A 13,187-nucleotide genomic window follows, 5' to 3' on the forward strand; every position below is an offset into this window, starting at 1 on the left:
TATTGTCATTCATACAGTACAGTATACTGTAGTAAAGGGTAGACAACACATGGTCTTGCAGTATACTGTATTACTAAAAATCTGTCAGGTTGACCAGAATCACTGCGGATATCGGAAAATAATACAATTTTATTAATTCTACGTACTGTATATAAGGGGAATCCTTCTGATCAACTCTCTTTGATCAACACTGATAAATACAGTAATTTATCTCACACTCAGTACTACAAACTGCTTTTTGCTTGCAATAAACAAACAAACAGGGAAGCGCTACTGTATACTGTATGAGTTAGGATCAGGCCCAGCAGCCACTTTATGTTGAAAACCACATATGAAATGAGCATAAATTTGCATGAATAATTACACAAAAATATATAAAATAAATAGCACAAGTCTCTGACAGAGAGAAATTGTCCAGGTGGTGTGGATACAGGTTAATGCCCCTGTCTGATAGGACAGACTCGGGCAAGAATGGCCTGTGAAAGGTGAATATCCAGAATGGTAGCTGGGATGGAAAGCGCTACCAACTGTGCAGGTATTGAAGTGTGTAGAAATGGGAAGGTGCCGTAGGCATCAAATGTGGAAAGCGCTCACCCAGACTTCATACACTGCGCTTTTTGCTTGCATACTGCAAAGCCGCAAGACCAGCAACATTGTAAAAAAAGAGCAAAAAAAGAGCAATGAGCGCGAAATTGGCGTGGGAACTTCTGTTCTAGGGCCCCTAGAAATAATATTCTTTATTTTATTTATAAACTCACATTTATATATAAAGTATATATTTATTTCTCTTCATGTATTTATTTATATTTATTTATTAATTGTGGAGCTGCTGTGCGTGAGGGGCCATGGCCAGGATGGGGGGGGGGGTGGGGGGGGTAACGGTACAGTATGTGGGTAGGGGGTGAGGGTGGTTAGACCTCACAGTACATTATGCACATTGGGCCCCCCTCCTCCCCACATTTACATACTGTACACTACACGACATCAATGCAGGGAGGGTTTACCATTGCAGGGAGGGTTTACCAATGCAGGTAAGGCTTTAGGCCTTTATATCTCTCTACCTTCAGTGTAATCTGCTTAACAGAAACATTAGGGGGGGAAGGGGCTTTAGGCCTTTATATCTCTCTCCCTTCAGTGTAATCTGCTTAACACAAACATTAGGGGGGAAGGGGCTTTAGGCCTTTATATCTCTCTCCCTTCAGTGTAATCTGCTTAACACAAACATTAGAGGGGAAGGGGTTTTTAAACAATGCTGTGTATAATGTATAAGGTTTTTTACAATTAGATAGATGTAATCCTTGGTATTGTAAGGGTTAGTTTGTTTTTAAATTGTCTTTTCTGGTTGTTACTTACAGTATATATTGATTTTGGTTTACTTGCTTGGTTAAAATACTGTAGTTAAGTTGACTTGTTTGGAAGTGTTTGTACAGTATTTACTGGTAGAGTAGCTTGCAATTATATTGTTAACATTCATTTGCAGAATGTACAGTACTGTATATGGTGCATAGATTTAATGCTATGCATCATTTACAGTATACAATGTACAGTACTGTAAATGCAATGTACTGTGTGGATTGTAATGTTATGTTTTATACTGTACAGTATGCTATTCATTAACTTCATTGCTCTACACATCTAGGGATTTCATTCCACCTTACCACCTTTCCTACACATGATTTGTGCTGTAGGCATTGGTTACTGTATATTACTGTATGCTAATGCAGATGTGTGATGCTTTGAGACTGTCATTTATACTTTGACAAGTCTACCTTTTGGTGTGTAGTGTGCATTATCCTTAGCGTTGTATAGGTGCCTTTAAACCCAGTAACCTACTGTATTGTGATTCACTTTGATTCTCCCTAGTGTTTTTTGAGTCACTATCCTTTTCATGTTTAGGGTTGACAGTGTGTGTCGTTCCCTAGTGCTGTTCATTAGTGTTTAAGGGTCCATGCCTCTTTTTTAAGTGTTTTTAAATCATGTACTGTTTATTCATCCCTTTTTGCACTGTGTCAAATAAATAAACAAATATATCAATTGCATACCTGAGTGCTCCCATACGGGTTACTTTTTTCTCTTTTCACTCACATACAGTATATATATATATATATATATATATATATATATATATATATATATATATATATATATATATATATATATATATATATATACACACAGTATATATATATATATATATATATATATATATATAGCTGTATGATATATATATATATATATATATATATATATATATATATATATATATACACACAGTGTATATATGTATACTGTATATATATATATATATATATATATATATATATACAGTGTATATATATACAAAGTATATACTGTACAGTATATATTTATTTCTCTTCATGTCTTTATTTATTTATTTATTTAGATTTATTTATTAATTGTGGGGCTGCTGTGCGTGAATTTTTTTTATTGGGGGTGAGGGGGGTGTTTGGCCCTTGGTGTGAGTTTACGACTTGCAGCAGCAGCACAATGAATAAATAAATATAAATAAATAAATGACAATAAATACATTTGAAATACATTTTTATTGATAGTGTACATGTGCAGGGGGTCTCCGGAGCTGAAGCGCACAGGTTTCAGGTCTGGGGACCCCGTGCCCCCCGAGATACAGGCCCCTTTAGGGGGTGCCGGTATCCCTCTGCTCTGCTTGGTTTACAGGCCGCGATCACGTGATCGGGACCTTTAAACGCAGAGCACTCAGCACTCAGAAACACAGGCCAGACAGATTTAAACACACACACAATAGGGGGAGGTTTTTTTACATAGCTTGCAGGGAAGCTTAACGCACACACAATAGGGGGATAGGGGGAGGGTTTTTTACATAGATTAGAGAGAAGGCAGGGCGTTTTAAAAGCGAGAATAGGGGAGGGGGTTTTACATAGATTTTATTTATTTATTTAGATTTATTTATTAATTGTGGGGCTGCTGTGCGTGAATTTTTTTTATTGGGGGTGAGGGGGGTGTTTGGCCCTTGGTGTGAGTTTACGACTTGCAGCAGCAGCACAATGAATAAATAAATATAAATAAATAAATAAATGACAATAAATACATTTGAAATACATTTTTATTGATAGTGTACATGTGCAGAGGGTCTCCAGAGCAGAAGCGCACAGGTTTCAGGTCTGGGGACCCCGTGCCCCCCGAGATACAGGCCCCTTTAGGGGGTGCCGGTATCCCTCTGCTCTGCTTGGTTTACAGGCCGCGATCACGTGATCGGGACCTTTAAACGCAGAGCACTCAGCACTCAGAAACACAGGCCAGACAGATTTAAACACACACACAATAGGGGGAGGTTTTTTTACATAGCTTGCAGGGAAGCTTAACGCACACACAATAGGGGGATAGGGGGAGGGTTTTTTACATAGATTAGAGAGAAGGCAGGGCGTTTTAAAAGCGAGAATAGGGGAGGGGGTTTTACATAGATTTTATTTATTTATTTAGATTTATTTATTAATTGTGGGGCTGCTGTGCGTGAATTTTTTTTATTGGGGGTGAGGGGGGTGTTTGGCCCTTGGTGTGAGTTTACGACTTGCAGCAGCAGCACAATGAATAAATAAATATAAATAAATAAATAAATGACAATAAATACATTTGAAATACATTTTTATTGATAGTGTACATGTGCAGAGGGTCTCCAGAGCAGAAGCGCACAGGTTTCAGGTCTGGGGACCCCGTGCCCCCCGAGATACAGGCCCCTTTAGGGGGTGCCGGTATCCCTCTGCTCTGCTTGGTTTACAGGCCGCGATCACGTGATCGGACCTTTAAACCAAGCAGAGGGCTACCGGCACCCCCTAAAGGGGCCTGTATCTCGGGGGGCACGGGGTCCCCAGACCTAAAACCAACGCGGTTCAGCTCCGGAGACCCCCTGCACATCTACACTATCAATAAAAATGTATTTCAAATGTATTTATTGTCATTTATTTATTTATTTTTTGGCGGCTGCTGTGTGTGTGTATTTTTTTATTGTGGGTAGCGGGAGGGTGGGTGAATGGGGTATTCGCCCCAACGATGGTTGGGGAGGGCTTGCGGGGGGGGGGGGGGGTGGGGTAGCGGGAGGGCTTAACCCCTTCATGACCGTAGCGGTATTAACTGCTACGATCGTGAAGGGGTTAAGTGCACCCGCAACCCCCCCCCCCCTCCCGCAAGTCGTAAACTCACACCAAGGGCCAAATACCCCCCTCACCCATCCCCACTACACACAATAAAGCGGGCACGGTGGGTTAACCCCTTCATTGCCTTAGCGGCTATCCGCTATGGTAATGACGCAGCATTTTCCGTATTTTTAATAATATTGATCAGGAGCAGGGGGGGGGGGGGTTCCCTGAGCATTAATCATTAATTTCTGGCTCAGGGAACCCCCTGCTCACTTTACAATATTATTAAAATAATGCTTCTTTACCATAGCGCATAGACGCTAAGGTAAAGAACGAGTGTTTATTTATACTGTATATTGTATGTGTTTTATTGATACTGTACATGTGCAGAGGGTCTCCAGAGCAGAAGCGCACAGGTTTCAGGTCTGGGGACCCCGTGCCCCCCGAGATACAGGCCCCTTTAGGGGGTGCCGGTATCCCTCTGCTCTGCTTGGTTTACAGGCCGCGGTCACGTGATCGGGGCTTTTAACGCAGAGCTGGATACCGGCACCCCCTAAAGGGGCCTGTATCTCGGGGGGCACGGGGTCCCCAGACCTAAAACCAACGCGGTTCAGCTCCGGAGACCCCCTGCACATCTACACTATCAATAAAAATGTATTTCAAATAATTTTTAATGTGTGGATGTTTGCGCAGAGAGAGAGCAGCGGATCTCTCTCTGCTGCAAACACATCTCGCCCCCGCCGCCCATACAGTAGTATCATTTATGTATGTGCATATACAGTACAGTACAGTACTGTACAGTACTGTATGTTAGGGCTTACAGGGGTTGTTGTTATACAGTACTGTATATATATATATATATATATATACTGCATTACAATTCATTATAGGGGACGGCTTCACAGAGAATAGCTCGCAAGCGCCACCATGTGTATTTTGACGGCATTGCAGTATTGTAACCAGCCGGAATAAAAAGCTTAAATTCCTGCCGGAAAATAACGCAATGCACTCTGGCTGAAAAATATCAGAAACCTGAATACACCCGAGTATACCCGAATTCGCGGGACTAGCCGTGCTCGAATAAAGTGTGTCGCCAGTGTAACAATGTTATCTTACATGTTATGTATTCACAAATATAATGTACTTGTATGCTTTTACTATATGCTACCAATAAAAGGAAAAAGATTGGGGAAAAAATAAATAAAACTCCTGTGTTGCTTTCGCAGTATGTTTTGGGTCATTGTCCATCTGTAAAATGAAGCGCCGTCCAATCAACTTCGCTGAATTTAACAAAACAACTGTCCTACGCTTCGGAATGTAGCAATAGCACCTATGGTGTCAAACTGTCATGTTGTGCTGAGAGAGAGAGAGAGAGAGCTTTGGCATGGCCACTAGTGACTGGAGTAGGTTGGGAAATGAATTAACCCTTACCTATATCGCGACTTCAGTCTGGGTCCTGCTCTCCTCTGCTCTACAGCTCCCGCGTGCAGCCTTCTGTTTGGAGATAGGAAATGGAAGGGCTCCGGCGCAACAGCGCATAACAAGCTCCAAGCAACTCCCGGATGGCTTCAACAAAACTTTATTGCACCGAACACACTAGGGCTACACCACTGTCTCCCCCTCTACGCGTTTCACCCTCTGGAATAGGGCTTCGTCTCGGAGTGGGGAGAAGTGGAATGAACCTGATATTTTATACTTAAAAGCCCGCGAAAACGGGTAAAACTGTTAACCCCTTCGTTGCATAATTGCCCATACCTCAAATAACGCAATAACATATGGTAATACATTAAATAAATTCATTTCAAGAACCCACATGGTATTATCATAGTCAATATTATAGTGGGCTTATCTTATCATAGAGCAATGCCACAGGGGTATAATAAAATCTGTAAGCAACATTTCCAGATGAACTGTACCCCTGATTGTCACATATCATTAAGCATAACACAGCTTCAACCAAATAGCCATAAGTGAGGGTATTATTAAGCCCCATTCACAACGTTAATAGTGCATTAGGGCTAAAATGAGGCTGGTGATTAGATTAGAGACATATCAGGGATACAACAAGGAATAAATAACAAAAAAGATCGGGAAAAAAAAGAAAAAGGAAAAAAGAGGGAGAGGGGGGGGGGGAAGGAAAGGGAAAAGGGGGGGGGGGGAAGGGGGAGAAACCCTGGGAAAGGGGATATGGAAGAGTGGAAAAAACAAACGTGGAGGATAAATAGCAAAACAAATTTATAGAAATAAGCTAAATGATGATCATTTAAAAATTAAAAATGCAAGGACAGAACGGATTTCAAAGAACCTCTACACAAAAAGAAATAACTAATATCATAAGAAACACCGTAGATCCCAGTCTACATTGAGTCCATTGGGTTGCAGAGTGTTTAGAGCAAAAATCCAATGAGCTTCTCGCTGATGCAGGATTTTAACCCGATCTCCTCCACGTGGAGGTAAAGGGATGCGCTCTATAGCTAAACATTGCAAAGCACCCAATGGACAGGTATTGAAGTGTACAGATACTGGATGCAGCATGTCGTGGTTGCGTATTAGTCTAAGATGCTCTAAAATGCGGATCTTAAGGACTCTGCTAGTTAAGCCCACGTATTGTTTATTGCATCCGCATTTAAGCAGATAAACCACAAAGCTTGTCTGACATGACATATAGGATTTTATTTTGAATCTACGGGTTTTATCACGGTTGGTGAAGTGTGTTACTTTTTTCATGTGGGGACATATTTTGCAGCGACCGCATTTGAATGAACCCATTAATTTGGGAAATAAAGTCAGCCTATTTTTCTTTTGGGTATTAGGCCGTAACATGCTGGGTGACAAAAAGTTCCCTAATGTAGCCGCTTTGCGAAAAACTACACGCGGGCCAGTGCAGACCATTTTTTGCAATAGTGGGTCCAAAGATAGTGTGGACCAGTGCTTCCAAATAATCGATTTAATGGCATTGGCTTGTTCGCTATAGTTGGTTATAAAGAAAGGCGCATCCGTGCTCTCGAATTGTGTACCTTCACTGGATTGACCTTTATTCATATTGATAAGCGCATCTCTAATCGGTACCACTAGCCATCTCGTAGGCTAGATCGAGGTCCTTTTTGTCATACCCCCTTGACAGGAATCTGTCCCTCATCTCACCCGCCCTGTGTACAAAGGCCTCCGAAGAAGAAAAGTTCCGACGTAAACGAAGGAACTGTCCTCTTGGGATGCCTCTGACCAGAGGGCGGGAATGACAACTTCTGCATGAATTAATGAATTCCTGGCATTTTGTGTTCTGAAAATATCAGATTGGATTTTATTTTCAATATCAATATATAAATTGAGATCTAGAAATTGTATTTGATACATATCAGATGAATGTGTAAATCTGAGATTTAGTGTGTTGTCTGCCAGATATTCAAAGAACCTCATTAGATCCTCCTCTCCACCACTCCAGATCCCTTTCCTTCCCCCCCCCCCCTCTTTTTTTCCCCCTTTTTTTTCCCTCTTCCCTTTTTGTTATTTCTTCCTTGTTGTATCCCTGATTTATGTCTCTAATCTAATCACCAGCCACATTTTAGCCCTAATGCACTATTAACGTTGTGAATGGGGCTTAATAATACCTTCACTTATGGCTATTTGGTTGAAGCTGTGTTATGCTTAATGATATGTGACAATCAGGGGTACAGTTCATCTGGAAATGTTGCTTACAGATTATATTATACCCCTGTGGCATTGCTCTATGATAAGATAAGCCCACTATAATATTGACTATGATAATACCATGTGGGTTCTTGAAATTAATTTATTTCATGTATTACCATATGTTATTACGTTATTTAAGGTATGGGCAATTATGCAACGCAGGGGTTAACAGTTTTACCCGTTTTCGCGGGCTTTTAAGTATAAAATATCAGGTTCATTCCACTTCTCCCCACTCCGAGACGAAGCCCTATTCCAGAGGGTGAAACGCGTAGAGGGGGAGACAGTGGTGTAGCCCTAGTGTGTTCGGTGCAATAAAGTTTTGTTGAAGCCATCCGGGAGTTGCTTGGAGTTTGTTATGCGCAGTTGCGCCGGAGCCCTTTCATTTCCTAACTTCGCTGAATTTGGCTGAATCTGAGCAGACAATACATCCCTATACACTTCAGAATTCATCCTGCTGCTTCTGTCTTACCAATAAATACTAGTGACCCAGTGCCGTTGTAAGCCATGCATGCCCATGCCATCACACTGCCTCCACCATGTTTTACAGATGATGTGGTATGCTTCGGATCATGAGCCGTTCCAAGCCTTCTCCATACTTTTTGCTTCCCATCATTCTGGTACAGGTTGGTCTTGGTTCCATCTGTTCAAAGAATGCTGTTCCAGAACTGGGCTTGCTTTTTTAGATATTGTTTGGCAAAGTCTAATCTGGCCTTTCTATTCTTGAGGCTTCTGAATTGTTTGCACCTTGTGGTGAACCCTCTGTATTTGCTCTCGTGAAGTCTTCTCTTTATGGTAGACTTGGATAATAATATGCCTACCTCCTGCAGAGTGTTCTTCACTTGGCTGGATGTTGCGAAGGGGTTTTTCTTTACCATGGAAAGGATCCTACGATCATCCACCACTGTTGTCTTCTGTGGACGTCCAGGCCTTTTTGTGTTGCAAAGCTCACCACTGCGTTCTTTTTTTCTCAGAATGTACCAAACTGTTGATTTGGCCACTCCTAATGTTCCTGCTATCTCTCTGATGGATTTTCTTTTTTTTTTGCAGCCTAAGGATGCCCTGTATCACTTGCATTGAGAGCTCCTTTGACCGCATGTTGTGGGTTCACGGCAGCAGCTTCCAAATGCGAATGCCACACCTGGAATCAACTCCAGACCTTTTACCTGCTTAATTGATGGTGAAATAACGAAGGAATAGCCCACACCTGTCCATGAAACAGCTTTTGAGTCAATTGTCCAATTACTTTTGGTTCCTTGAAAAAGAGGGGGCTACATAGTAAAGAGATGTAATTCCTAAATGCCACGGTAGCTTATGACAGGCTGTAATTTACACCAAAACTATATATAAATATATATATATATATATATATACACACCTGGGTTTGAACTGGGACGAGACTTAGAAATAACAAATTGTATTTATTCCTTAGGATAGGTGAACACAACAGATATGTACAAACAGCAGCAAAATATAGACACTTACTTAAAGATTAGGACAGAAGGCCATCAGGATACAGACTTGGCCACTTCTCCCATATTTCAGTTGACATCACAGCAATACATGCAGGACACATGCAGACATGAAGAACATTTGCATGAAGAACATTAAGAACAATGGGTAAAAGGTGGTTCTGACTTATATATCATTTTAACCCCCTCTTTCCCAGATACGGCGCCGTGCCGTCTACCAAAAGTCCCTTTGAAGCTTTTGAAGCTGACTTGGGACTTCCATTGACCAGTGTGAAATGTCACACTTATCTGGTTAGTTCCTTTGGTCAGTTGGGCCAAGCATAAGCAATTAGCAATTTAGCCTTTGATGACCAAGCGATGTAAATTCTAGCCTTTCCTGCTCATCACAACAGGGGTTCCTCAGAACTCAACCAAAATTTCATATTTACTGCAAATCACTCCCTAACTTGAGTTCAGTAATACATACAGGCAGGTGCGATATATTAATACATTCCGTCACACCTGACGCTCGCAGAGAGACCAAACATTACGGTGTAATATGAACATTAATAGAGATATCAATATCTGGCATTTAGCAGCAGTTACATATACAGTGTTTATACTCAAAAGGATGGGCTAATCTCTCAAATACAAGTTACTGCTGTTTTCACAAACATTGCGTCACATGTAAATAAAGTGCACTTCTGATTTATTTCTTTTTTACTATTTTCTTTTTAAAAAATGCACAAACTAAAAAAGTGACATTTTATGAAACAACAATAAAAAAACTAGCAAATGAATGTTTATGAGCAGTGGTTGACAAATCACCAAAAAATCTACTCGCCACACAAAAAAATCTACTCGCCACCTAGTACCAAACGTGTGCTGCTTGGGCCAATATTTACTCGCTCGGGGGTTAAATCCACTCGCCCGGGGCAAGCAAATGTATAGGTTTGTCGAACACTGTTTATGAGTATCAACAGTAGGCTCTTTCTGTACTTCTACAAAGACCTCATCCTAAAATATTACATTATTACCTTCAATAAGATCTCTGCCAGGGACCCCACAACATGCAGAGCCCCATCCTTCTTCCGAGGATCTACAGAGGACGCTGCAAGGATCTGGTAACAAAAGGCCATCATCTTCGGCAAGACCTAAAGCAAAGAGACATTTAATGTCTGTCCGACAGAAATCCAGACATTCATCCAGTCTCAAGCCCACCTCTTTTCTTTTCTTTGATGCAGTATATAGAAGGTTTTGTGCTGCGGAGGATGGAGACACATAGTCTTCAAATACATCTAGGAAACAAAGAAAGTAGATGGGTGTGTAATGAGCACCTATACACATGAAGAGAACTATATGATATGGCAGTTATGCCATTCAAATAAACACGTTTAACCAGTGTCCAGCTAGGTGTCGCCCAAATCAGGAAACGAGAGGGTTCATGGAGGATTACAGATACACGTGGAAATATCGAGGAAACAAAGATTGAAAGTGTACAGATTTTTTCACCCATCACCAACCAAAGGAGCTGTCCAGCACCGAGAACCTATCATTTGTACACCGTGACAATTCCTACCAATGAGGTGTGGAGATTGGCCAGACATGGCATAACATGAAGATACAAATTGGGATGTCTTTCTGATTTCGGATGATTTTCAGATGGTGACTACATGTCACCCCTTGCTCCCCTTTTCCGGTTACCCTCTATTTTGCCTTTTTGCATACAGTAATTGCTCTTTTTTTATTTATGTATATTTGTTCTTCTGTAACCCATTCAACTGGCACAATAAAAATTTAAAAAAATAAGCTGGGGGGGGGGGGGGAGAAGAGGGGAAAGATTACCAAACTTCATGCGAATATATTCATAGGGATCGTCCTGCCACAGGTCCTCATCCTCGTCTTTGTAGCACATAAGAGGGAAAATGACATCTTCAGCAATACCCTAGGAGAGAAGAGCATATCCTTGGTGGGGAGGCCTCCAGAAGAAACACAATATTCTACTTAACCAAAAAAGCTGAAGCAGACAGAAAAAGTAAAATGAATAGGGCAGCATTAACAGGCGAAATACTAAACATTTAAATATCATGGCGGTCTAATAACGAGCACGGACAGTATGACACATGAACTATGGTATTATCTGTGAAAGATTTATAGAACCTGGTGTTCTAATCGTGTTAAAGCCACAAACAACTTCTGAGTGTCACAAAGATATCCCAGCTCCTCCTCCGAGTTATCAGTCAGGCACACAGTGGGAGAGGCCACTTTCTTTCTATTTTGCACTCACCTGCATGTGTGGCTTCAGCTGCTTCCACGTGACTGAGTGAGACAACCCTAGGTTCAGATAGTTGAGTGTCTGCTGGAGAACCCGTGGGGCGATATATTGCTTCTGTCGATGTTGCTCCAATACCTTCAACAGAACCTAGTGCAGGAGCAATTTAACCTTCAGCCAACATTGGTAGTTGCATGTGCGGTAATTTAACCCTAACCCTACGCTGGGAGGCCTGGTACACTGCAATAAATAGGTTAAGAATTAAAGCCTCCAAACGGAGGCTTGCTATACATGGCAAAAAGATGCATTGCGTACACCGCAAACCTCTGCTTTTCTGTTTCATTCAGGGACAATGGGGTTGACATATCTATGGGATCAGTTTGGACAGCTCAACACTAGGGAAGAGGGGGCCTTGATAGGGAGTAAGGCTGCCAGTATATACAGACCATCAGAACAGATCTTGCGAGTCTGAACATCCTTGTAAGAGATGCCTCCGTCTCAAATTTCAAACCTTGCAGCTCTAGACTTGGAGACATAATGTGATTCTCCACAAGATAATATATAGGCATCTCTGGTTGTACAAATGTCAAGCACAATGCAGACAACTCACGGGACAGAATCACTGCCTCAGTCTAAACTTTAGAAATCAAATTGAACTAAAAATGACAAAATCCCCTTCTCTATTGGACTTGCCAGGGGTGGGCGATATAATTAGACCCCTCCCCCCCCCCGACAAGATGATCACATTCTGTAAATCATATCAGATGTTGATTCCCACTACCAACTCATATAATCCAACCCCCCCCACAAACCTAGAAATACAAGCAGTAGCCAACAAAACAACACATCTACATTTTACCTAAGTTTATTTCCCCCCAACATAATGCCTGATTCACCTTCAGGTTGAGATCTCCCTACATTGCTATTTATTGCCAACAACCTATTCACTAAAGGCATATTGTCAGCAGTACAATTATTTTTACCATGGCAATATTTTTATACCACATGCATATGAGGGGGGTGGGGGGAAGACACTACAAACCAGGGGTCTCAAACTCGGTTTTGTTTTTTAGGTTTTTTTTTTTTATCTCAATCAGTGGCCCAGTGGAAGAATGCACCACCTGTGCTGAAGTAGGGATATCCATAAAAGCTGGCCTGTTAGTGGCCCTTGAGGACTGACTTTGAGATCCCTACTATAAACACTATAGTGGAAGCGGGACCTGAGGGAGCAAGAGCTGCCAAGAAGAAAAAGGAGATTAAAAAACTGAAAAACAAAACCCCATTGAAGAGGGAACAAAAGGAGATATGAAGGCAGAGGATCTAATTCTCACCATCAACGCCGATATGGTCAGGGATTAGAGAGGGCCACCATGCCCCTGAATTAGGCCTCGAAGGAGACTGAAGTTTTGTTTGTTTTTTTATTTCTATTTTTGGAGCAAAGATTCGGTGGATTGAGCCATGTTTGTCTAACGTCTCTTTTGTTTGTTTCTGAATTTGGCATATTTATTTTTACAGCATCATGTAGATTTCAGTGTTAATTGTGACCCAGAAGAGTTCACTGCTGATAGAGTAGAGTACGGTGGAGTTTTTATGTACGCTTTACCACTTGAGCATCGTTGGCCAACTAAGCCCTCATTGGCAGGG

The 13,187-nt window shown here is 41.5% G+C and overlaps 1 protein-coding gene across 4 annotated transcripts in view; it reads right to left on the reverse strand.

The window, feature by feature from the left end:
- The window catches only part of LOC142483298 (importin-8-like), a 101,444-nt gene that overhangs the window by 76,322 nt on the left and 11,935 nt on the right, over positions 1-13,187 (reverse strand). For all 4 annotated transcript variants that reach the window (XM_075583399.1, XM_075583401.1, XM_075583400.1 and 1 more), the window contains 4 exons: positions 11,559-11,693; positions 11,117-11,216; positions 10,493-10,569; positions 10,309-10,425 (listed from right to left, as the gene is read on the reverse strand). In XM_075583399.1, coding sequence (XP_075439514.1) covers positions 10,309-10,425; positions 10,493-10,569; positions 11,117-11,216; positions 11,559-11,693 — 429 coding nt within the window. The remainder of the gene's footprint in view (positions 1-10,308; positions 10,426-10,492; positions 10,570-11,116; positions 11,217-11,558; positions 11,694-13,187) is intronic.

The sequence above is a fragment of the Ascaphus truei genome, unplaced genomic scaffold (genome assembly GCF_040206685.1).
Source record: "Ascaphus truei isolate aAscTru1 unplaced genomic scaffold, aAscTru1.hap1 HAP1_SCAFFOLD_317, whole genome shotgun sequence".
NCBI lineage: Eukaryota > Metazoa > Chordata > Amphibia > Anura > Ascaphidae > Ascaphus > Ascaphus truei.